This window comes from Balearica regulorum, chromosome Z (assembly GCF_011004875.1).
Source record: "Balearica regulorum gibbericeps isolate bBalReg1 chromosome Z, bBalReg1.pri, whole genome shotgun sequence".
NCBI lineage: Eukaryota > Metazoa > Chordata > Aves > Gruiformes > Gruidae > Balearica > Balearica regulorum.
Genome location: NC_046220.1, coordinates 57,190,031 through 57,217,135, shown reverse-complemented (window position 1 = coordinate 57,217,135; position 27,105 = coordinate 57,190,031). Strand labels below are relative to the sequence as shown.

General features: G+C 37.9%; 1 protein-coding gene across 9 annotated transcripts in view; it reads left to right on the top strand.

Annotated features, from left to right (window-relative positions):
* The window catches only part of SMARCA2 (SWI/SNF related BAF chromatin remodeling complex subunit ATPase 2), a 122,192-nt gene that overhangs the window by 39,499 nt on the left and 55,588 nt on the right, over positions 1-27,105 (top strand). For all 9 annotated transcript variants that reach the window (XM_075740925.1, XM_075740916.1, XM_075740917.1 and 6 more), the window contains 14 exons: positions 4,254-4,380; positions 5,691-5,864; positions 6,092-6,265; positions 10,906-11,076; positions 13,833-13,886; positions 15,350-15,480; positions 15,673-15,733; positions 17,923-18,023; positions 18,326-18,473; positions 21,782-21,945; positions 23,490-23,556; positions 24,093-24,203; positions 25,726-25,968; positions 26,264-26,377. In XM_075740925.1, coding sequence (XP_075597040.1) covers positions 4,254-4,380; positions 5,691-5,864; positions 6,092-6,265; positions 10,906-11,076; positions 13,833-13,886; positions 15,350-15,480; positions 15,673-15,733; positions 17,923-18,023; positions 18,326-18,473; positions 21,782-21,945; positions 23,490-23,556; positions 24,093-24,203; positions 25,726-25,968; positions 26,264-26,377 — 1,840 coding nt within the window. The remainder of the gene's footprint in view (positions 1-4,253; positions 4,381-5,690; positions 5,865-6,091; positions 6,266-10,905; positions 11,077-13,832; positions 13,887-15,349; positions 15,481-15,672; positions 15,734-17,922; positions 18,024-18,325; positions 18,474-21,781; positions 21,946-23,489; positions 23,557-24,092; positions 24,204-25,725; positions 25,969-26,263; positions 26,378-27,105) is intronic.

Below are 27,105 nucleotides of genomic sequence, written 5' to 3'. Positions count from 1 at the left end.
AATTAAAAAAAAAAAGTCTTTTTAGTTCTTAAGGTGTTTTTATCTCAACCCATGAGTTTGTTTCTCACTTTTACCCTTCTGATTCTTCCTCCATCCCACCGGGGGTCAGGGAGGGAGTGAGTGAGTGTCTGTGTGGTACTTAGTTGCTGGCCAGGGTTAAACCATGACAGTGACCTTGAACATGGTGTTTCTGGGCTAAATATCTGAAGTGTGCTACTGAGGAGGCAGTAATTTAGTACTAATTCATGAGCTACATGATAAAAAGTTAATTGCTGAGGTGTTTAGCCATTTCTTTTGTTGTACACACACCTCTCGAGCATAACGGCAGACTTTTGGGGGAGAATACATGGTACTGCATATATATTTCCATTTCTTAATGGGTTATGTACATGATTTATGTATTAGAGCATGTCTTACACACAAAACAATATTGTAAACATGAAATACTTTAGGTTTTGCTGTTACAGAATTACATCTAATTATTTTTTTGTCAGTGATAGCAATTCTTTTTTCCTTTCCTTGTTACTAGGACATTATGTGGTTTGTTTCAAATTCATCAAATAGGCACTTAGTAGTACAGTATAGCATTCCTATTCATTAACCACGTGCTAAATAGACCAGTACAGATGGAGAAGCAGTAGTGCACCTATTAACGTATTGTAGGATCTGGAAAAGCTTTGAATCTAATGAAACATCAGCAGACTGCTTTTTCTCCCTGAAAAGCCTTGATCTGATTATATAAAAGGCTCCAGCATGTATTAGCAAAGAGAAAAAAAATGCAGAGTTAATGTTGCTGTCAAATTTACATGGTTGTACCGAGAAGCTATTTGCAGCATTTGTTGATTTGACGTGAGATTATACGATAATTGTTGTTAATCTCTGTGTGACTAAAGGTGGATAAAAAGAAACTTAGATATCTAAAATTCTTATCAATATAAGAAGTTTAAATTATTCATATATAGAGAGCTGTTGTGTTCCTTGAAATCTGGCCAGAATGAAAAATTCATACCATGCTTTTGTAAAACTCTCCTTAACACTTTCTTGAAAATAAAGTGCTACTTTTAAATCTCACTGAATAGATCTCTTAAAGTTAATAATGTTATTTTTTAAAACAGCTAATAGTGTTGTAATTTAAAAGTGTTTTATTATGTGGAAGGGCTTTTTTCTACCTTCTCATTGCTAATTAAATGTCTGTCATGAAATTCTTTTAAAATTCCTACTGACTACTCAGGAAAGTACTACTGCTATTACCATTAGTACCCTGACAATACAATTAGTACTTCTAGGAAAGTCTGAAGAAACTCTTCAAAATATGTTCCTTTTTTTTGTTTTATGTGTAACCCATCTGGCTGCCATTTTTCATTATTCTTCCATATATGTGCTGTAGATTTTCATTAGTATTTAAACTTTTTTGACCAGGACTTTATTTTAATAGAGAACGGACCTGAGTTTCAGTGGTAGTTTTCTGAGTACTGACTTATAAGTACTGATTTTTTTTCCTATTCCTTCCCTCTGGCTGGATTATAAAAGGAAGATAATCACCCTCAAAAATGTAGAAGGTGTCATTGTTTGTTACTCAGTGCAGACCTCTGTTTTTTCCAATCATTTCAACATATGGAGGAAAAAAATAGGAGGAAAAGTTATCCTGGAAATACTAATCTCCCTTATAATTTAATGATAAAATTTCACGTGCATTTATTTCTGATCAGCCTTTTTATAATCCTGAGTTGACAACAACAAAGAAATGATTAACACTGTGAAGAGTCTTTTATATGGGAGTGGACTGCTAAGTGTGATGCTAAGACATAGTAAGCACTCTCTATAAGCTTGCATTATGTTTAGTAATATCTCAAGTTGTATATGTGGATTTTTATTAATAATTAAGATGACAGAAGTATAAACCCCAGCCCAACTTTGGCTATTGCTTAAATTTCTACTGTGTAAGCTTTTACGTCAGCAGGCACTTTCACCTGTTTTATTCTGGGAGTTAAAGTAACAAGCCAGTTCTGGCAGAACTAGTAAGTGAGTATTTCACTTCATGTTTGTTTGTGAAGTGACTTACCGTTTAGATACCTAAAACTATACAGTATGTTAGGAAGAACCTAGATTAACTTCTTGTGCTTGTCCTCTTGTACAGTAGAAGAAGGAGCACACAGTGATAACAAAATCAGCTGCCTTAATAAGTTCACAGCTCAAAAAAAGAAGTTTGGAAAGGTTGTGACTGCTGCCCTAAAGTTTCATTAAAGACAGTGAAACTGGGATTTGGCTATGACTGTTTTGTAGGTGGTGTTTCAGGAGAAGCATTACAGCTATTTCGGAAGTGAAATAGAGTAATAAATCATAGTTGTGATGCATGATTACATCCATGTGTGAATAAGCAACAGGCAGAGCACCCATCAGTGATGTAGAACAGTATTCTCTTTGTACATCTTGGCTGCTTTTTTGTGTGGATTTACAATAGTACATCTAATCTCCAAGAAACCCACTTAATTCTCGAGATTTTGCATCCCTAGATGCACTAAAATCTCTTCTTAATAACTGGAATGCCTAGTGACAGGTGAAGTTGTGCGAAATGTGCACTTTTTTAGTGTAGTACATACACTTGAAAGAACAAAATATGCCCGTGTCATTTTCTGAATGAATAATTTTCCTATGGGAGTCATGAACTTCTCTGGGCCTGGTCAAGTATTTGTAGCATTTAATGGAACTTTCTCTTAGTAGGAAGTAACCCTTCTTGATGTACTTTTCAGTCTGTATGAAAAACTTACCTAATTCTGCTTCAATTTTTTGCTCTCTTGAGGACACAAAGTTAATTTTTTGCAGTAATGCAGCATTACCTCCTTTTTGTTGTTCCAGGAACTTCAGAAGTCTTTTGGTAATATACAAAAATACACACTTTAAGAAGTTTAGGAGTTTTAGAAAGGAGTACTATTACAGAAGAGATAATGTCTGAAACTGCAGAAGTGATTCCAGTTGCTTGTTAGATTATACATAAATCATGACGCATGGAGTTACTGTGAGATACTAGTATTTTGATTTGTTCTGACTCCATATATCAGGTGCAGCCATTTTGCCTGATGTGTAATTTACTTTCCAGCTGCGAGGCTGACATGTTGAATGTATGAGAGTTTATGTCACTGTGCTAATACTGTGGAGTGATGAGGGGGCAAAAGGGCAGGGGAAGAACAATCACTGTATGCAAAGAAGCCCTATAGAAAGTGTTTTCTTTCTCCCTTCATGGTGGTTCCAAAGCCATCATCACAGCAAGACAGCAGCAGACACCTTTTCCTAACACAATCTGATGTTCTGTGCTTTGAAGTAAAAGAAAAGGGAAATTTTGAGAGTCCTGTGCTGTATAGGGAGATGAGATACCTTCCTGTTCCTGGGCCTTTAGGTTTTTGATTTTGGGAGAGAGGACTTTCTGGTTTTGGGGGTGGGTGTGTCTTTGGTTTTGGTTGAGGTTTTTTTAGGTTGGGTTTTTTTTATGGGTTTGGGTTTTTTCCCTACCAGCATGTGGGAAATAGAGGGCATTGATTCAGTTGAACTTAGATGCAGCTTTTGGATAACTTAAAATTTTGGGGTCTGTTATTTTAGTGCATTGCCAAAATTTGCAGTTTATGGAAATGCTTACTTGTAAATAAAAACACAAAAACTTTGTAACTGTTAGCTCTGTGATCTTGGTTTTCAATGTGAAAAATAGAAAAAAACTTCTGTCTGGCCTGTCCATTATTCTCTCTTTCTCTCTCTCTTGAATTTGCAAATGAATTCAAAAGGAGCTTGTAAAGGAAGAGTGAAATAGAATCTGATTTACAGTGTAACAGCTATGTAAGTGTTAATACTTTATTAATGAACTTTTCATTTGTCAATAAAATAAGCAAGTAGAATTCCAGATGTTAAGGAAAGTTCCGTCTGTGTCATCACCGACTACACTGTGCATAAAACAATACCCATCAAAGAAAAGCTTGAAAACAGAATCCTGTATAGTATTAGTAAAATAAAATTCCCAAGTTTCTTTTCACGCATATACTTTTAGTCAAAATTAAAAGAAGGGCCAAGAACCAATTTCATTATTTGATAATTTCTTTTTGAATTTGAAAAGGATACCTAATGTCATCTCTGCAGAAGCCTCTTAGTTCAGAAACAATTAGTAGCCAAATAAATGCCTGAGAGAAATTGCCTTGTTTTTACTGTATAATTTTGATAACCACTTACAGATTTCTCCTGGTGTCTTATCCAATTTTCTATTTACTTAGGCTTCAGGCTCGAATTGCTCACAGAATCCAGGAACTGGAGAACTTGCCTGGTTCTCTGCCCCCTGATCTGCGAACCAAAGCTACAGTGGAGTTGAAGGCACTTAGGTTACTGAACTTCCAGCGCCAGGTAATGCCTTTTGCTTCACGAACATTCTCATAGAGGTCACAGCCAAACATATTCATGTAGCAGAGAGTAAACTGGTGAGAGATTTTGCAACAGCACTGAGCCTAAGCAGGAGATTTTGCATGAGAGCAAACTTGACCAATAAACAAGTTACAGAAATGTTTAACTTAGATTTTATGTTTTTATCTTAATAAAAATGTGCAAGTGTTCTTTTCACTTCCTGCTTTATCTTTGTGGTGCCTTCTAGTCTATAAAGCATGTCCATAATGTCTTGTTTTGTATCCAAAAGTTTCTTTCATAATAAACATGGCATTGGCACTAAGACAGAAGAAGACCTGGACAGGCTGCAAGCTGATTTTCCACACAAATCCCAAGGGACACCTCTTTCTGGCCATGCTTCATATTTGTCATGAGTCCCCTTGTTTTAGGAAGAGTTGTATGTTGGTGTTGTGTGTAGTGTTTCTCTGTGTTGCGTGTAGTGTTTCTCTGTGATCTGTTTCAGGTTTTCCACTGTAGCACTCAGACTTTGAAAATTAAGCGTAACGAGATCATACCTGAGATACAAGTTGGATGTTGATTGCATGTATTGGCAAATGAGTTTCAGAAAAGAAATCACGCTGCCAGACTCTTACAGGCCTCTTGCCATTGGCTTTTCCAGCTAGTTTGGAAGAACAAAGATGTGATTTGGCAGGTCAAGCAAAAATACTTCCTGACAGAAGTCTTGGCAGTACTCGTACCATGATGTCCAAGTCTTCCTTCCCTCTACCCTTGGCATTCCTTTATAATGAAGTTTTGTCAGAGGTCAGATGAAAAGCAGCAGGCTCTCCCTGCTTTACTGCTGGGACTGTGGCAATACTGTTCCAAGCTCTTAACATTTACATCTCCCTGCTGTCTCCTGTGCAGCTGGCAATGAAATGAGCTGTCAGCTATGTTCAGGTCCAGCTCTATAAAGTATGTTATGTATGTTGTTCATTCGTGTTTTACTTTGATGGTCTAATATCTTGGCTAGCCCCTTTCCTTGCAGCAGGACAATCATTTGCAGCATCTTGTAAAGAAGGAACAAATGATGATTAAGAGTGGTTAACCCTTTTGGCCATCCTGTGCAGACTTAAGACTTGTTTAGGGAGACAGACATAGCTGCTACAAGTGTATAGGTGCTGGATCTCTTCAGAACTGTAATGGAAAGGGAAAAGGAGGCTGGGGACATCTTCTGGGCTGTTAGTTTTACTCTGCCATACTAGCATTCAAAGTTATCTCTACATGTATTAAAATGATTATTTTTTTTTTAAGTGTTTCTTTTTTCCCACTGGTAGCTAAGACAAGAGGTGGTAGCTTGCATGCGTCGTGACACAACACTGGAGACAGCGCTAAACTCCAAAGCCTACAAACGAAGCAAGCGCCAGACTTTGAGGGAGGCCCGAATGACAGAAAAACTTGAGAAACAGCAGAAGATAGAACAGGAGAGGAAGCGTAGGCAGAAGCATCAGGTATTTTAACTTATTAGCTATTTGCCCCGTGACAGAAATGCACCTTGCTTTGCTGTGCAGGTCTTCTGTATTACGTATTTTATTTAACTTTGGAGTTGCTAAGATTAAAAAAAATTCCAACTCATGTGATAAGCAATTGGAGAATGATAAGGTTAGAACTTCTGTATTCCTGATTTCAAATCCTGTGCTTTGTCCAAGTGTCTGCACTAACTTGTTTCTCTTTCTAGGAATACCTGAATAGCATATTGCAGCATGCTAAAGATTTTAAAGAGTACCACCGATCAGTTGCTGGGAAAATTCAGAAACTTTCTAAAGCTGTTGCAACCTGGCATGCCAACACTGAGCGTGAGCAGAAAAAAGAAACTGAGAGAATTGAGAAAGAAAGAATGAGGAGACTAATGGTAAGGAGTAGAATAAGGAATATTATTATTTTATCTAAAATTACATACTGTATCCTTTTAATATTTTGTATGCAGTCTCAGCCACACCCCTGTATTTCCTTTGCAGAATAAACCTTCTGTAACTCAAAAAGTATAAATCTAAAACTGCTGCAGATTGATTATGTGTATTTCTGATGATGGTAGTGAATGTGACACTGTTCATTTGAACCTATAGCTACTTCTTTTTTAAGGTTTTTGATAAGAATAATTGTTTTTTCTACCAGCACGAAAACTTAGCACAGCCACTTTTGTACAATGTCACTTAATCTCATTAACTTCACTTACTAACACTATTGTATAATTGCAGGAGTATTGATCCATTATATAAACACTGGACTGTGCTTTATTTCTAGGTTTATAGCTTTGGAGATTCCATATGATCAACTTGTTCATGGCATTACTCCGCCACTTTTACATAAAGCTGATTTCACATGTGAAAATACATAACCAGTAGCAGTGATGCATGTATCTTGAGAATTGATAGCAGTCAGTTCTACCCATTAATGCTCCAGGACCATACTCATTCTTGCTATTTCATAGTTTTCCCTTCCTTGCACCTGCACAATATCAGTTGTGTCATTCATAGGACAGAGTAGAATGGGTTTGTGTATAACCATGTCTTTTGAGAATGCTGTGGAACTAATTAGTGGGTTGCCTACATTTCAGGAGTTAACTAATTCTGGAATTTAAAGTGTAGACAGATTAATGCATATGCACAAGTAGCAACTGGGGTTGGAAAAATTTCTTCAAGACATTGGTTAGCTCTTGTTTAACACTTTATTAACACTTTGCCAACATAGAATTGAATGGGAATTGACACGCTTGCTTTGAAACATGCTGGTAAAAAACAGTAAGTATCTAATATTGGTGCAGATGTAATGCAAAACCCTAGTCCCTGTCCAGAATCTATTCCCAGCATGAATAAGGACTGAACAGTTTGGTTTTAAAAAACACAAAATGAAATGCAGAAATAATTAAATATAAAAATGATAAAAATATAGAAATAAAAGTGTATGTAAAATGTAAATGAAGGACTTGCATAAGAGAATAACAAATGTTTGGGCCCTAGAGCATTTCTTCAAATTACATAGTAATCAGCATTAAGGAGCTTTTTTATAATTAGAGATAATTGCCAGCAGTCTATCTAACCAAGCTTGTAAAAATGTTAATTCTTAGAGAAAAAAGAGCTAATAAAAAAAAAGATAATCTTGATATTTTAGAAATATTTTTGTACATCGTGAGGTTGAGCTTATGCCAGTCTAACATATAGTATCATAAATAATAAAGATATCCACTGCTGAAAAATATGAAGTAGATTTGAATGTCCAGAAATGGCAGGGGATACCAATGCTTCCAGAATATCACTGTTTTCTTCTAAGACTCTTCACCAAGGCTGTGGTTAAGCTCTTACCATAGATACAGCACGTCATAGGCATTTTCAGTTTGGGTCTGTGCACTCAGAAGTCTTTGCCCCTATTGGTCAATTAAGTCCTTCTGCAAAAGCAAACTGTGTGTGTTGGTGGGGTTATTTTGCGTATTTAGTGGGGTTATTTTGCCTATTAATTTTACTCCAGTTGTGATAAATTTTGAATTTGAAGATATATACCAGGGTTTTTTATAAACATCTCTTCCTCTCGAACGCTTGATGTGTTCTAGGAAAAAGTGCTGTGTCTAAAACTGTTTGCATATCTTTTCAGGAATGTTGAATTAATTCACAGATTGTCCTTCACTGACTGTGATTAGAAATTGTGATTGTGTCACAGCTCGTTAATACTAGTATATATCACATGCAGGAAGGGGCATGGGTATGGTTTAAAAAGGTACTGTCAAGACAAACTGGAATGTATAAAGGAAGTATGTGCTGCTGTGGGGGGAGTAGATAGGGTCCCTTCCACGGGGTGCAGACCTTCAGGAACAGACTGCTCCAGCGTGGGTCCCCCATGGGGTCACAAGTCCTGCCAGCAAACCTGCTCTGGCGTGGGCTTCTCTCTCCATGGGGCCACAGGTTCTGCTCCAGTGTGGGCTTCCCACAGGGTCACAGCCTCCTTCAGGTGCTTCCACCTGCTCTGGTGCAGGGTCCTCCATGGGCTGCAGGGGGACAGCCTGCCTCACCATGGTCTTCACCATGGGCTGCAGGGGGATCTCTGCTCCAGCGCCTGGAGCATCTCCTCCCCCTCCTTCTTCACTGACCTGGGTGTCTACAAAGTTTCTCACATCTTCTCATGTCTCTCTCTGGCTGCAAAAGCTACCGCTAGGGGTTTTTTTCCTTCTTAAATATGTTATCACAGAGGTGCCTACCACTGTCACTGATGGGCTCGGCCTTGGCCAGTGGCGGGTCTGTCTTGGAGCCAGCTGGCATTGGCTTTATCGGACATAGGGGAAGCTTCTGGCAGCTTCTCACAGAAGCCAGAGCCACCCCACTGCCAAAACGTTGCCACACAAACCAAATATATTTGGCTATATTACAGTGACTGTGTAATAATAATGATATGATGACCATAATAATAATTCTAAAAACTTAGGTTTTGAGTGTTGTAGTTCTGATGGCTTGAACATTACAACTGAATTTTACAAGGAATTTTAGAAGCTCAATTTGAACATTACAGCTGTTCTTGCCATTTTCTGCAGTTCTGGTGTCTCTCCAGCAAGGCAGGAAATTTTTGTGTGTCTCCCAGAGTGCTGTCTTTTAAAGTAATCATCTTTAAAATATTTCTTAGTCGTGTTTAGTTTTTATAAGGCATTGTATACTTCCTTTATTTATAGTTGTTTGAGCCAAAATTGACAAAGGCGTGTCTGTTGCTTTCCTTGTATTTTTCTGACATACTCAAATGCTGCATTATATCTTCACATGATATATGTGAAGCACATGAAAATAATGCTTCCTGATATGTCTTACCCCTAACAACACACTTATAAGGATGCAGAAGGTGCCAGAATGATTCAGAGATACGGTTTACCTGGTGAATCCTGTCTCTGATAGTGACCTGTATCAAAGATGAAATAACACCAGGTTATAGGTGAAAGGTGATAGGTAATCTGCCCAAAAGAAGATTTTCTTCTAACAGGTAAAAGAAAAAGATTCCAGTATTTTCCAGTATTCATACTGGAAAAAAGACTAAATGCAAGCTCACATCCAGCTCCCATATTCTTCCTCTGGTTATGGGCTACCTGCACTTCATGTGTTTGAAAAATCGTCTCTGTAGGAGACTTACCAAGCATCTCTGTTTTGGGAATTTTTAATCTGTTCGATGTGATGTTAAATGATTTTTTTTTCCCCTTACCTGTCATAACTGCTGCAGTTTTTTCTAGTCACTAGTCCATGAGAGCAGGAAATACTTAGAATCATAGAGCCACTGAATCCCAGAGTCAGTCAGGCTGACAGGGAGCTCTCTAGTTCAACCACTTTCCCCAAGCAGTACCAACATCAAGTTCAAAGCAGGTTGCTTAAGGCTTTTTTCAGTCATGCCTTGAAAATCTGTAAGGTCAGAAATGACACAACTTCTCTGCCTGTTCAGGTCCTTCTGAAGTGCAGCCTGGTCCTCAAGCATATTGACTGGTATCTCCCAGTTACATGTCATCTGCAAACTTGATTAGAGTGCTCTCCATACCTTCCTCTGGGTCACTGATAGAAATGTTAAACACAACATGCTGCGGGATAGACCCTGTGGTATCCCTCTTCTTACTGTCTCTGGATAGAGTAAGATCCTCTGCAGCCCTGCAGAGAAGGTCTTGGGGGGTTATAAAATATTATATATATAAAATTGGTGGCTGAGAAGCTGGACATGAGCCAGCAATGTGCACTTGCAGCCCAGAAAGCCAGTCACATCCTGCGCTGCATCAAAAGAAGCGTGACCAGCAGGTCAAGGGAGGTGATTCTCCCGCTCTACTCCACTCTGGTGAGACCCCACCTGGAGTACTGCGTCCAGCTCTGGGGTCCCCGGTACAAGAAGGACATGAGCAGGTGTAGAAGGCGGCCATGAAGCTGATCAGAGGGCTGGAGCACCTGTCCTGTGAAGACAGGCTGAGAGAGTTGGGCTTGTTCAGCCTGGAGAAAAGGCGGCTGCAGGTAGACCTTCCAGTACCTGAAGGGAGCCTACAGCAAAGATGGGGAGGGACTCTTTATCAGGGAGTGTAGTGATAGGATGAGGGGTAATGGTTTTAAACTGAAAGAAGGTAGATTTAGATTAGAAGTTCAGAAGAAATTCTTTACCATGAGGGTGGTGTGGCACTGGAACAGGTCGCCCAAAAAGGTTGTTGATGCTTCATCCCTGGAAGTGTTCAAGGCCAGGTTGGATGAGGCTTTGGGCAATCTGATCTAGTGGAGGGTGTCCCCCATGGCAGGGGGGTTGGAACTCGATGGTCTTTAAGGTCCCTTCCAACTCAAACCATTCTGTGATGCTATGTTTCTAGGATTCTGTGACCCATTAACACAAATGTATGGCCCTTTGGGCCTGATCATCCAACGAGTTCTTTACCCATCTATTTGTCCCCCTACGCAGATCATAATGACCTAAGATAAAACATGGTCGTTGACATACGAGTTGGTTGGTGTTTCTTTGGAAGCATTTCTGTCATGGCTGATGTCTATTTTGTATTGCTAGGCTGAAGATGAAGAAGGCTACCGTAAGCTGATTGACCAGAAGAAAGATAGACGCCTGGCCTACCTATTGCAGCAGACAGATGAGTATGTGGCTAACTTGACTAACCTGGTATGGGAGCATAAACAGGCACAAGCTGCCAAAGAGAAGAAGAAGAGAAGGAGAAGAAAGAAGGCAAGTAGTTACAGCTGGTATTTTTAGGCCATCTCTTCTTCAAATCCAATTTTAGTGTTGATAAATGTAGTGATACCTAATTGTCATACACATACCAGAATATCTAAAATCATCTACACTGCCAAATTCTTAACTCATCTCTTTCCATGAAATATATAAGAAATTTGCTGTCATTAATTCCAAAGAAGGTGAGGAGGAGGCAGGATTAGAAAATTGTGGGCTGTTAATTTTCATTTGCTAATACACTTTCTACAGGCAGACATGTAAATTAGGCTTAAAGTACCCAAAAAGGATCCAGTGGAACCAGAATACATTTTATGTTATAAGAAGATGGGAAAAGCTTGGTTTGTGCAGCTTTTTCATATAGGGTAACTTTTTTAGACCTCCACATTTTACACTTGGCTCAGTCCATTTTGTAGTACCATTGGAAATGACTAGAGAGGAAGAACTTGGGTAGGTTTACTGTAGTAAATGGATATTCTTCCTGTAGTACTGTTCGTTGTGCATTCTTAACATTTAATTGAATCTTTTCAAAATTACCTTTCTTTATATGAAATACTTTACCCTGTGAGAGAGACTAGTTGTGGAAACTGAACAGTGCTATTTTTGAAAAAATAATTCTGTGTGTGAAATAATCACTAAGACATTATTTGTCATTTTTGTGAGCTCCGAGTACATTTCATCTCTTGCAGGATAGATAAGAGGATTTTTATAATCCATTTCCATGCCTGCTTTGCTACTAATTACTGATACAAATATTACCATTATATTTACATGGTTTACAAGCAGCACTCTAAATATGGTAATAAATACCAGCATATAAAAAATTCCAATTTCAGAGATAAATGGCCTAAAAATGCTCCATGTTTTCTCCTGTCCCTCTCCAAAACCTCTGTGCTTTTTGTTGAGCGTATGTTCTTAACATATGAACAATCCTCTGCCTACAAAGTTAAGGTGTAACTTACACGTGGTTCTTGACCTGTATTACCAGTGAGAACAGACCTGATTTATTGTATGGAATTCACAGTAGAAATAATCCGTAATGAGCTAGTATGTGGAGTAAATGCACTGCTCTAATGAAAAATATTAATTTCTTCAACAATCCACATCTATGATACGGTTTTATTTCTATGTCAATTTAGCTCGAGTACATGTGAGGTACAGAGTATCTTCTGGCCATGTCATAAAGACATAATTTTCTGTCACTGAAGTAGAAAGGAAATATGCTCCATAAATATTCAGTGCTTATAAATATCCCATCCTGAAACCTAAAGGAGGATTAGCAGAAAAAAAATCTCAGCTCTGTCTTGATCATCTGCAGCTTTTTGTTTGTAATTAAGTTCTTTCCACCAAGCTTTTGCTCATCTGTCAAGAATACAGGGGTGCACATAATACTACCCTTTGGTTTAATTTGTAATTCTATCATTGTTGCACAGGTGCAGCACTCATTGAACTTAGTGGGCACTGTGTCTTTTTCCGAGTCATACACTTTTAATACTTACCCTTTTATGTTTTGTAATCCATGTAAAACACAGTTTAATCTACTAACACCTGTAGTTAAATGCTTTGTACTTCCAGAGAAATGAGAGAAGAGAGTTCTTAGGATTTTTCTCCTAGAAATGGCAATGAGGAGGTAGAAGGTGAAGAAGTACTTCTCGTCTTTGCCAGGCTTATATTATTTAATATCCATGTGAGCCCTCTATTCTCACAGGAATAAAATTTGGGATTAGTCCATTTTTTCTCTGGGGTACAGTTTGGGGAATCTTTATGGTAGATTTTCTCTCTCTGCTTTTTTCACATTCCTGTATTTGTCTTCTGTCTGCAGCCTCCTGTTCAGCTAGTGTCCCACATCCTTGCTGGAGTCATGGATTAAAAAAACCCCAAACACTCCAGATTAAATTTTCATCTGATAGGCCAGTTTAACTTGCTGTGCAACCTTTCACCTTTATCCGTAGGAGGTTTTCCTGTCGTTATATGGAGAATGAAGGAAATGTAACTTCCTACTTTTATAAAATTGGTATTTCCTTGTCAAGGATTAAATTGTCAAGATTAAAGACATCTTTGCATAGCCTAAAATACAAGTGCAAGATATCTGTCATTATTTACATTTATCTCGTTTGTAACATGTGTTTCTGCTTTCCAAAATTGTTTTTAACTATAGGTTGTAAATGTTTGTGCGCTCACAGCAGGATCTGATCTTTGCACAGTGGACAGCACTGATACAATTGCAGTCTAGACTTAATTGAGATACAGTGTCAAGAACTCTCAAAATACCCTTTCTAGTTAGTTGTTAGACCAAAAAAACTTGTGTACATACCCAAAGCAAAAGTGCTGCATGAATATACAATCTGTGATGTCTAGTGACACCTCCAAAACTGAGATTGAAGCACTTTAAAGGAAATAAATAGTAAAGCACATGAAAATTAATTCCTATGTTATTTGTATTAGCACAGTCTGTAAGTGACTGAACTCTAGGTCTGGACCAGAAATTCAGTAAGCCAGCTCTTCTTAGATGCAGATTTTTTATAGTGACTACAGATGTTTTAGGTACCCTATTCATACTAGTAAATGGTTTGTGTATGTGGTAGGAACTCTGTGCCTATCTCTATCCACCCACACCTTAAATTATGGTCATCCCAGGCTATTCAGAAATAGACTGAAACATATTCATGGTCCAAAATGCTTACATCATATAAAGTATTCTCTCTATAATTGTAATCTGACCGTGATATTTTTCACTTCTTCATTTGCTGTAGAAGGCTGAAGAAAACGCAGAAGGAATGGCATCTGGTCTTGGTCCTGATGGAGAGGTATGAATTTTATAAGGAGTTTTTTTTGTTGGTTTTTTTTAAACTCTCCAGTGATTGTTCTGTGTGCCATTGCTATAGCTTTAAAAAAAAATCATGACCACAAATGTTCTAAGAAGAGCTGTTGTTTATAACCAGGAATAAAAATTATCTAGATTAACATTTATGCTAGCTGTTTCTCTTCAGAAAGCTGAAGACTAGAAGAAAAATATATAGAATCTATCACTGAGTATGTTGAAGAATCCCTCTCAGCTTCAGCTTTGTTATATGCTTAAAAGTAAATGTTTTTCTTGCAGTCTGTGTGTAGACATAATTTACTTTCTAAAATGAGGTTGTAAACATAATATATTCTTTCTTCTCATTTTTATAGAATACACTGTTGACATTGCTTGTAATTACCTTTCAGACACAGGATAGACCATAGTATTATGATGGCTTAAGACATGTGAAAGTTCTTTCTTCCTCAGAAGCAAAAGGAAATGAGTAATTTTTCTGTGTCATTCTTTGAATAATATTCTTCATTCAGTAGCAGAGTATATGCTACCTCATTAAAAGCTATTCTATTAATGCCATTTTTCTATTCAATTTTATTTTTACATAAAGACTTTAGAATTGTATTTATTGTTTTGCTTTTGGTCTTTGTTATACTAGTGAGTGATATTTTTGTTGATGTAGTTAAAAAGTTATAGCAAAATCCTTTAATATGGTTGCACAAGGAAAATGCACATAACATTCCCATAACTTCAGTACTTAATGGAAATGGGGTAAGTTTTATATTCTGTCAGTCACTGCATTTATAACTGTTCACAATTATTTTTTCTTGTTCATTCATATATATATATGGAAAAGATTCTTCAGTAGAAGCAGCAGTAGAAGGCAAAAAGCTTTTCAAGTAGAAAATCTGTGATTAAACAGGGCAAAGAAATAAAAGAAAAAGTAATTACACTATTCTGGTTTTGTTAGAGTACCAGAATAAGTAAAAGGTTTTGTTACTGCAGGTGCTTTATCAGCTTAACTGAAGAAGTCAGGATAGTGAATCTTTAAAATAGGCCTTCTTTACTTAAAAAATTAGCTAAATTGTTACTTCATGTAATAGTAAAGCTCATAAGGTCAATATATGTTTTCCTGTTACAGATGTTCATTGCTATAAATAACAGGATTAAATGCCTGTAAGCATACATACCTTGTGCCTTGTTTCACAGAAGCCAACAGGGTTTTCTTTTCTACGCTGCTTTTGTTTTGAATACTGTGATATATTTGTGGATGTTACATAGAGTATGTTAGATGCAGAAATACTGTGACTCATTTTTTGCTTGATAGCCATGTGGGAAGTTGTGCTTCTAATAACAAAACTTCACTGCTTGCTCAGATCTGGAATTTTGAAGGTACTATTAGTTCTTTTTATTATGTATGACAAGTATGAAATTCAGCTGCCTTATGGTATAAAATTTCATTTGAATTTTTAGCCCATAGATGAGAGCAGTCAGATGAGTGACCTTCCAGTCAAAGTGACTCACACTGAAACAGGCAAAGTTCTTCTTGGGCCAGAAGCACCAAAAGCAAGTCAGCTGGATGCTTGGCTGGAAATGAACCCTGGGTAAGTAGTTAGCATGCAAGTGTGCTGCTGCTTCTGTTTGCATTGATATTTTTCATGGGCTTTTCTTAGTTATTCTTTTTTACCTACTCTATTTTTTTAATTTATTATGTGTAAGTGGAGTAGGAGATGTATTGAACCTAATCTCTCCTCTTGTTGTCTGTAATTCCTAATCTTTCTGCCATCTTTGTACAGCTATGAAGTTGCTCCCAGGTCAGACAGTGAAGATGAAAGTGGCTCTGAATATGAGGAGGAGGTATGTGTCTTAAAAAAAATACTGTGTGACAAGTAATACAATTAAAAACTAGTACTTATTCCATGTGATATTTTCCTCTTTTTCATAAGGAAGGGAAAGTGATAACAGATGTGTAGGTGTTCTAAGAATAATGCAAACAGGAAAAGCAAATGGTTTTATAATTCCTTTCAGTTCATAGTGGTTGCCCTTTATATATGCTGTAAATGTCTAACTGGTAATCAAGCTTAGGAAGAGTAAATATTTCACTCTGACCATTAATAATCATGAACCAGAGACTATAAGCAGGTTCCTGTTTTAAAATGCATGTCAGAAAAGGCTGTATTGTGCCTTTGTGCTGAATGAAGTTAACATCTTTAATGTTTATGCATTGGAGGTTTTATTAGCAATTCTGACTAGCACAGTTATTATTTATATAATGTTTATTAAAAAGTGTCGTGGTTTTACCCCAGCCGGCAGCTGAGCACCACGCAGCCACTCGTTCACTCCCTCCCCATTGGGATGGGGGAGAGAATTGGAAGAGTTAAAGTGAGAAAACTCGTGGGTTGAGATAAAGACAGTTTAATAGGTAAAGCAAAAGCCGCGTGCAGAAGCAAAGCAAAGCAACCAATTCATTCACCACTTCCCATGGGCAGGCAGGTGTTCAGCCATCTCCAGGAAAGCAGGGCTCTGTCACGTGTAACAGTTACTTGGGAAGACAAACGCCATCATTCTGAACGTGCTGCTGCCCCCCCCCTCTTCCCCCAAGCTCCTTATAAACTGAGCATGATGTCATATAGTATGGAATACCCCTTTGGTCAGTTTGGGTCACCTGTCCTGTCTGTGTCTCCTCCCAACTTCTTGTGCACCCCCAGCCATCCCGCTGGCAGGGCAGTGCAAGAAGCAGAAAAGGCCTTGGCCCCGTGTAAACACTGCTCAACAATAAGTCCATAGAACAAAAACATCTCTATATTATCAATGCTGTCTCCAGCACAAATCCAAAACGTATCCCCACACTAGCTACTACGAAGAAAATCAATTCTCTCAGCTGAAACCAGGACAAAAAGTTAGGGATTAGGTTCAGACTGGGATTTAGGTTCAGACTGTTCAGGGTAGGCTTATTTGATTCAGTACTTCAATGGTGATTTAAATACTTTTATTACAAAAATTCTAAAAAGAGTCTTAAACTGAAAATCAACACACACAAAGATCCCAATCTTGCAGAGTCATAATATTAGACTATGAATAATCAATACCGATACTTGCATAGCATTTTTCAGACAAATAGTTTATAAGGGAGAGGAAGACTAAGGTTCATGTTCAATCATGTATGACCATGTTCAATCAATCGGCTAGTAGCAGAACTACGCATAGAAACCAGTAGTAGCAGAACTACACATAGAAACCAGATCTCCTAAGTCTAGCAGTCTTTACAATACTAGACCAAATAACCACTGAAATTGACAGGACTGTATGATGTTAAGGTACATGCCTTTGTAGGACTAATTACTGCTAGTGTAATTCTACAAGAGTCTCAGTATTAACATAGGAGAGGAGGGCTTGATACCTGTCGTATTCTAGGAGGAATGTTTTAAGAGATGTGCCCACATTTTGAGCACAGACTCTTTACCAGCAGTGTTGTTTGGAGCTGGGGAAATAATTCTTAGGAGAATACACTTGCGGAACTCAAAGAAGTGTTTTGTTCAGCTTCATTAGTGAGATTTTAAGTTGTTAGTTATCTGTTGCAACTGTAGCCGGAACACAAGTTTTTTAAAAAGAGTAAAAATGTGGTCTGTTTTTAAAAAGTTAAGAAACTAGAAGTCTAAACCAGCAGTTTTTGGCAGCTTTTTAAGCTTTATTAAATCATTATACATCTGGAATTTGATATAAACATGTACATGGTATTGCAATCCTCTCCATAAGTATGGTAGACAGAGTAAGGCTTTTAAAAGTAAGATCATTAAAGGGGACAACTACTTCTTATTTCAAAGTATTGTGACTTTCTGTTGGTTAATGTATGTCAAAAACTGTTGTCTTGTTATGCTGCGGTGCAATTCTATTGCAGAACAGGTATAAGTTGAACTTTGTGATTCAGATTTCTGTCATAAAGCACTGACTAATGAAAGATACCAATATGTGAATGCCAGTTGAAAGTATGACTTAGGTAGATGTTCAACTTCCCAGCACCCTTATTCTTTTTCTGTATTCTGTAGGATGATGATGAAGAATCAAGCAAGTTAGAATCAGATGATAAGATACTTCTGGATCCTAACAGTGAGGAAGTTTCTGAGAAAGATGCAAAGCAAATCATTGAGTGAGTGTTATTTACATGCTGGCTTTTGTTAGGAATTGTGATTTCTGACAGCAGTATTTCCCAAAAGTAGCTTGCTCTAGCTTACAGTGAGTTGTGGTAGCTTCTCCAGCTTGAACATCTGCAGGAGAGGAACATGGTCATTTGGTATTAATTGTGTACTGTTCATAAAGTAGCTTGCGCCCTTTGGTCTACCAACCACAGTTGGGGATTTGCACTGTTTCTTTAAACATACATATGTGAGCTATGGTCAAAAAACCTGTTTGTTTGTGGAAATTCACTTTAGTTCTTTTTCTGATTTCCAGGACAGCCAAACAAGATGTGGATGATGAATATAGCATGCAATATAGTGCTAGAGGGTCTCAGTCCTACTACACTGTTGCTCATGCAATCACAGAAAGGGTGGAAAAGCAGTCTTCTCTTCTTATTAATGGCACACTAAAACATTATCAGGTAAGAAATCATTAAAATGTTACAATACGTAAACTGGTAATAAGCTTGACATTTCAATGTGGCATTTCAAATAGCAAACTGAAAATTTGTTAAGAAATAGAAGCTCTCTAGTAGGTTAAAATTTGGGAATTTGGACAAAGCAATGACAACACCTGTCACATATAATGTTTCATACATACTGCTTGAAGAATAGTAACAACTTTTTGCATATACCTGTAACTTCTTATTTTATTGCAGACCGATAATATTTTGGTTTTGCTGTCCTTCTCATTGACCTGAAATTTCAGTTATAGTTACTTTTTTCATTTGTGGTGCGTTAACAATATTTTTTCCTCTTCCAATATTTAAAAGTTTAAGATTTTAATTTTTAACTAAGATCCTAATATTTCAGTTAAGTGACAGATAAAATTTGGAAACAAGAAAAATGTTTTACTAAGGAGGTTGATGTATTCTTTACAGATATTCAGTGGATTTAGTAACTAGGAACTTCTGTATTCTGACATAAGCTAGATTCATGTATGACTCATTAGATGTTAGGAAGAAATTCTTTACTGTTAGAGTGGTGAGGCACTGGAACAGGTTGCCCAGAATGGTTGTGGAGGCCCCATCCCTGGAAGTGTTTAAGACCAGCTTGGATGAGTCTTTGGGCAACGTGGTCTAGTGGAGGGTGTCCCTGCCCACAGCAGAGGGGTTGGAACTAGATGATCTTTGAGGTCCTTTCCAACCCAAACCATTCTATGATTCTATGATTCTATAATTGAAAATGTCGCTGGTACATGTTTTCAACATTTCTGTTATTGTACAGCTTTCTATGAAACTCCAAGAACCTCCATATTTTCTGCAGTCAGAACACTATTTCTGCACCTACATAAAATGAAGAATCATACTTACTCACCTAGATGTATATCTGCTTCTGCTTGAAGAGAACTAGGAGGAAGACCGTTCCTAAGTGTGCAGAGCATTATGATTACAGCCTCTGCTTCCTGTGCTCCTCAGCACTGCCATCTATTACATTTGCTTGTTTAAATAATTTAAGTTCAAGGGTTAAGCAGACTTCTCTTTTCAAAGCATTTTAGTATTTTTATGTTGGGCTCCTCACTGTGGGACATGGTGAGAAAACGAGACAATGAGCAAGAGCTGAAGCAAGAGGGTTCAGACTGCATGTACAGAAGGGGACAGCACTGCTGTGGAGCAGGGGCTCTGACAGGTTTTACCTAGGAGGTTTTCAGTCGCTGGCCATATAAAGCCTTGACCCCAAGGCTGGACCTGCTGTGGGCAGGGGATTGGCATAGAGGCTGCCTGAGGTCTGTTCCATACTGAATAATCCTACGATCCTATTGTTTATAGCAAAACTCCATCTCAATTTGAATTCTGTTGTGAAACCTTAGCACTTCTAGGTGTCTTACTGTGAGCCCTCCAACAGAAAAAAGAAACGCATCATTCAGGGACTGATTTTGAACATGGTAGGATAAATAACTGTTCTGGCACCATCGAGGAAAACTGTGACTAAGACAAGATAGAAGCCAACCATACAGAGAAATATGCTGCTTTCTCAGCTATGACACCCTCTTTATTTTTGCTCTTTGTCAATACGTTGTCCAGCTTGTGCACCCAGTGAAGCAGGGAGCCAACAGATGCAGTCAGCAGCCTTTACTGCATAATCCTGATTCATTGTCGAGGAAGGTTTATATGATGTACTAAATGAATAGTGTATAACAATACTAATTCGATGGCCATATTGGCTTTAAGTGCTTGTGGATGGGAAATTAAGACTGTGATAATTCCTTTACTTCCTGAATTGTAATTCCTTATGGAACATAGAAATATTGTTAAATTATGCAGATCTATGCTTTGCAGTGCAATTTCCGTATGTGCCACAAAGCAAAATAATTCAGTCTGAGGAGTTACGCAGACACTCACAGGGATTACCGATTAGAGCAGGTCCTTTAGCTGCTCAATGTGATACTAGCAATTGAATAAGTAGTTTTGTTCTTTATGGTGTCTGTTCTATGGAGTAATTGCACCAGAGGTAAGAGGCAACTTGCCTAAGGAGCTTTATGTCAGGAGCGTTGAGGCTTGGCTTTGGTTCTAGCAGGACTATTCTGAAGGAGACTGTTCTGCTACTCTCCTCTTCATTCCTTGTATTTCCCTGTCCTGTAGATTTTACGTGCTTCTTCCTTTTCAACTTTTTTTCTACTTTTCCATGTTTGTTACTGTCAAGTTTGGTCAGATTGTCTCTTCCTTCATATTGGTATACTGGGGTAAGTTCAATGAAATTAGAAAAGACAGTTTTCCTATCCTCAATTCTGAGGCTGCTTTGCAAGTGGGACATGTGGTTGCAGAACAAATTCTGATCAATTCTTGGTGGCCTGAGTATTTAATACCTGAATATGAATCAATCAGCATGTACCTAAAGCCAGTAAATTGGCAACGTTTTTTTGGATACTCTCTCACCGGGACTACAGAAGGTAACTTCAAGCATGTAGTGTTTCCTCTCTGACCTTTCTCAGACCTCTTAATTTACTTCTCTCTCCATGCAGGAGACACACCAAAAGTCTGGGTATTAGAAGCAAGAACTTACTTTGTACTTGCATGAGTAGTGTGATAAACACATATGTGTGACAAGGGAGTAGTCTGAGTCAGTGCTTTCTAGCAGTACTCCTTGGAGTGTGAAACTCCGTTATATAGACATTTCTTAGCTAGTGTACTCTGGCTTCCTTCTGGCTCTGGGATTTTACACACTAGGGGGCCTACTCTGATACCTGGAGGTATGGACAGCAGACAGTAAATGGACATGTGCCTCAAGAGCTTTAGCATGCCAGTGATGCAGTTGACAAGTGTGAGGCTTACATGGTTTGCCCTGGACTTGATGGGTTTGGTTTTGAAAGATTTTAATTGACACAGGCAGATGGCATGAAATATACACAGAAAGTTTAACATTTGACAGTGTTGAACTTGAAGAACAAACTCTTGTAATGTTAAGTGTTTATCAACCTTACATGTGAGTGCCTGTGTTGCTTTGTGTGCAGTACAAAAAAACCTCCATGTATGAAATCTGACTTCATATTATGTACTCTGCTGAAGAGGAGTGATGATTTCCATGTAGCTGTTACCAGAAATTTATCTTGTTTGGGGTTTTTTTGGGGAACAGAAGGTGTTAAGATAGCCAGAGATACCCATGCATATAGTATTCTTATAGGAAATCCAACATTTAAGTAGGCAGAGATGTCAGAACCTTGGTTCTGTAGCACTGGTGTTAATTATTTGTGTGGGTTTTAAAAAACTGAAACTGTTATTGTCGATTTCAGCTCCAGGGACTGGAATGGATGGTTTCACTCTATAATAACAATCTGAATGGAATTTTGGCTGATGAGATGGGGCTTGGAAAGACAATACAGACTATTGCACTCATCACTTACCTGATGGAGCACAAAAGACTCAATGGCCCCTATCTCATCATTGTTCCCCTTTCGTAAGTAAAGGATCTCTTTCTGCTATTGTCGTTCTAAGCATTGCAGATTGATTTATTCGGATCATACATTTGTTTTTCATGTAATGACAAGATGAGGTGCACAGTGGGATTACAGTGAGTGTGTATTCAGTATTTTCTTTCATCATGTCTTCCCAGGTGATTGTCTGGCATTGGAAAGGTGACCAGAAGGCTGTTAAAGCACCTGATTCCATTATTTTCACTGTCCACTCTTTGGGCAAAACTGGGTAGTGAATTTATTGTAATTCACTCTTAAGCCACAAGAGGGGGGATGATGCTTATTTCATATTACATGTCTGAGTTCCCCATTCAACTTTTAACTGTGATATTAAAAAGCTGGTGCTTAATTCTTTAAACAACTGGCACCCCATTGGATACCAAGTAATCATGCTTTAATGAGATTGGATGATCAAAGTACTGTATAACTAGCCCTGGATGTAGCCTTGATGAGTGATATTCACACTTTGATCAGGTGTCCAGATTATGATTGTTTATTGTGCTGCACCCCTTTTACTTTTCCTTAGTTTTCCAAGGTGCTGCTTGTTTTATACATTTGTTTTCATGCATTTTCCTTTCTCTAAAGATGAGGTGTGGCTTTTAGTGACTTGAAGTGCTGTGTTTTAAATAAAAACTGTCAGGCGTTGTAACACTGATGTAGGATATAGAGGATTGTTTGCTTATTTTTGTATGTAAGTGACTTGATAGATGTGCAGAAGTTCCCTGGCCTTTTCGTTAGATAATTTGTCCACCAATGGTGGTGAGCGTGCAAATGTGTTGTAGGATTGGGATAAATTTTATTTGTGGCCATCTCTTTTGATTTCTTTTGAGGTATCCTGTCTTCTGGCTGTGCTGTAGTAGTAACTGATTGACTAACAAATAGGATCTGAAATTTCTTTCTTGTATATGTTTTGAAAGATGCCTTTCCCTGCCTTTTTGTAATAGCTAGTACTGCTGCCATCACAGGTCCAGTAAGAAAAAAAAAGGCAAGTAACCAAAAAACCTCAGGGTTATTTTGTGCTGCTGTATCACGATAACAGCTAGGTTAGTCATAAAAACAGCAGCAACACGGTGCAAAAACAGACCTGCATAGTGACACTGGGTGGCGCTTGAGTGGTTCTGCTCGAGTAGAACACAAACTTCATGAGGCTACATTTGAAAAGTTGTAATGTCAGTTTTTGGATCATAAGCAGTATAAAAGAACTTACAAATATATTTTTCGTTCAGGGTTATCTTTCTTATCCTTAACATGCTCCAAAATGCAAGGATGCATGTAAAATACTACTCTGAATTGGTTTCAAAGAGGCTTCTGAATATGAGCTGAAAGAGGGTTTCACACTTTTTTCTGTTTACTCCCCTCTCAGAGATGCTTATATTTTATTACAGTGCATTTTTTAAAATATACTGTTAATTGTGGCTATTGATTACAGGAAATGTGTTGAAAAGTTGGTAACCACTTGGAAAAATTTATAAAGTTTGACCTGCAAATGTTGAAATATATTATTTTTTCTTTATAATCTCCATGATAGGACTTTATCTAATTGGACGTATGAATTTGACAAATGGGCTCCTTCCGTGGTGAAGATCTCTTACAAGGTTTGATTTGCTTTTTATATGATTATAGAGTTGAAGGAATGACAGCCAGCTTTTCCTCTGCCTCTGCATACATTTCTAAGTTGTGTGCTATTTAAGTCATGTATATCAGCTACAAAGCAGTGAGAGTTAATCGTACTAAGACGACTGTAATAAACTGTAATTACTTTCACATAGTGAAATGCAGAATAAAATTGTTAATTATCACTTTGCAAGGCTTCTGATGAGAGTAATACAAATGATAACTACTTCACATTTTATACATAAATGAACACTTTGCTCTTTGGCTACTGTAGCAGTGGTACAGCCAAGCAATTTGTAAGGAGACTAGGCCGCTAGCTACATGTTTCCAGTGCCCCATAAACAGAGCTTGACAGTGTAGCAAGCACTTGGGTAAAACACTCTGAAGAAGTATGGAATACATTGATGTACTGTAGGATTACAAGTTCATGTGGTTGCTCTGTGTCTGCTTTTCATAAAAATGATAAATTTTCTTCATCAGAAGAAAGAGTAACCACTCACTTTTTTCTCTCTTTTAGGGTACACCTGCAATGCGCCGCTCACTCGTTCCGCAGCTTCGAAGTGGAAAATTTAATGTTCTTTTAACTACTTACGAGTACATAATAAAGGACAAACACATCCTTGCTAAGGTAATAATGACTGTCATCTCTTAACAGCAAGACCTTCAAGACACCTTCAAATGGTGCATAGCACAAAACACATTTTTGTTCTATAGGGAAGCCCTGAGTTGTTGTTCTGTCCTTCAATAAAAGTTAAACTTTTCATTTACTTTCCTATTCCTCTGTTTATGGTTGGACTTCTCAGTCACTGCTCTTTTCCCTCTAAGCACCAGGATTTTCCTGAATGTTGCCAGGAGACTAATTCCTTTGTACAGTTCTGTCAGTACTGTATACCTGCCTGTCCTTGGAAAAACATGACTTTTCTCCCCTCTGCTCAATGGCATTTAACCTAATCTGCAGTCCTGACTTTAATTTTTTTCCACTTTTTCTTCCCTGAAGCTCACTCTTAGTAGAGCCTTTCCAACTATGTGGTCAGTTTTCCCCAAATGACTAAATAGTTACCTGTATCGTTAATTTGGTATCCAAACTCTTTACTACATATGGCCCAGTTCTTAAAGGCTCACTAACTGCCAACATGTGCCTCAAATGTAAAGAGTTAATTTGAAAGGAACTGTACCCTAAGTCAATTTCATCTACACACAAAGCAAACTAAAGAGTATTTTGCCATAAGGAGAAACCATATGGTCCTACTGTCCCTTTGTTGTTCACTTTCGCTTTATTTCATTCTATTACATACTGCGTATTTAGATTGTTATTACAAAGACAGTGCATTTTCTTCGCATAATTCTGAACACTTGAGAACAGATTGAGACTGTGGAGTTTTCCTTCCCCTCTAGTTTTTGCCCACCCTTGCTAAAAGAGAGGAAGGACAGTACTATGCCATTCAGTCTGTCCTGGGAAATGGAATTAGTTAGCACCTATGAAAGTACAAACCGAGGCCTTCCTAGTCATATAATCAGTGTGGCACATCTGTTTACTGCCCATGTTGTTGTACAGGTGGTAACAGAGAGCTTGAACAACTTTCTTTCCACATCTGCTGTGACTGCATTTAAGCTTTCACTTCAAGAAATAGAAACTTTATTTGAAGGTGCAGTAACTGAGATGAGATGTTTGTAATTATGCTGCTTTGTTCTTGATTAAAAAAAAATAGGATTAGCTGAAACAAAACAAAGTTCAGGATTGCTTTTGTTTGTGAGGATAGTTATTTTGTCTGAAGATCCTTCTGTCTTCTGTCAAGGTTGTTGTTGCAGGTGGGTTTATTTGGAGTTTATATGGCTTCTTTCTTCCTCTGTGAACCATACTCTGGCCTTGAAGAACTGTCACCCTAATCTCTTTCCCAGATATGGGAGGAATCCACTGTTTGCTGTTGCAATTCAAGTCAGAATTCCCTATCAGATTCAGCATACTTAGTGTTTGTTTCTATTTTTGCTGCTTGCAATGGCACTGGTTCTTGGATAATGTTTGATTTGGCTTTTTTAATAAATGAGAATTACTTATGTCTCAGGCTTGAAATATTTTTGTTCTATACCTGTTGGGAGTAATTTGACTAAGTCTGACCTGCTCTGACTTTGCCAACTTCTTTTCCTTGCAGATTCGGTGGAAGTACATGATAGTAGATGAAGGCCATCGGATGAAGAACCACCACTGCAAGCTGACTCAGGTCTTGAATACTCACTATGTGGCCCCAAGGCGAATACTGCTGACTGGGACTCCGTTGCAGAACAAATTGCCTGAACTTTGGGCTCTTCTCAATTTCCTCCTCCCAACCATTTTCAAGAGCTGTAGCACCTTTGAACAGTGGTTCAACGCTCCATTTGCCATGACTGGAGAAAGGGTACTGTGGCAGTTTTTTTTAAAACATCAGAAACAAACCACTTTGATGAAAAGAGAAAGGAGCTTTTACAGAAGGATTAGTGTTTGAACTCTCCCTGATACTTAGGGAATTAACATAACTAAAAGCCGCCTTTTTTATAATGCCAGAAAATTTTAATACCGGTGTCTCTTTTGACTCAGAGTCAGTTTGATTGTAACATGCAAGTAATTATTGCACATACTTAACCTTTCATGTGAGAGAAGACATTACCTAATATACTGAGTTGTTTTGTCGTGACTTTTATAAACTTCTGTAGGTGGACTTAAATGAGGAAGAAACTATTCTGATCATCCGTCGTCTCCATAAAGTACTCCGACCCTTCTTGCTGAGAAGATTGAAGAAAGAGGTTGAGTCTCAACTGCCAGAAAAGGTTTGCAATGAGAGGAGTTGTGGAGGGGTTTTAATACTTTTTTAAAGCATTGTGTAGTGTTCCTTTTTCAGATTTATTTTACAGAAGAGGACTTCTTTAGTATCTGTTATTGCTGTGGTTTGTTTGTTTATAACTTTGCAAAGTTGGCCACTGAGGAAGCCTGAATACCTGACATTTCTGCACCTCACCAGTCTTAGCAGCTTTAATTCCTTTTGTAGTCATTCATATAAGACGTGCCACTTATTTCCGTAATACCTGTTTTCAAGTTTAAGTGAGTCAACCATACACTGAGGATTAGATTCTGTCCTGTTTCATCCTCCTTGACCAGGTAGAACCTTTGCTCCCTTAGCTAGTTCACTGAAATTCCTGAAGGACTACTGGACTTTATAAAGCAGGCAGAATTTGGTCCTGTGTGAAGTGTCTTGTTGAAATGGCACAATTTTTCTTTAACTAGTGGCTTTTTAATTCAGAATACAAAATCATCTTCTGATTTGAAAGATCATTGTTTTTATCTCTGGGCAACTTATCTTATCCCACCCTGTCTTCTTTTGCAATCCTGCATGACTTTTTTCCCATTCACCCTTCCCAGAATAACAACAACTAAATAAAAAAGTAAATTTGAAGGTGTGCTAGGGAAAATTTGGTGCTAAGGTCAACCAGGTTAAAACCATACATACCAAAATGAAATTTTTCTAAGTTGTGTTGTGGGCTAACACTGGCTGAATGAA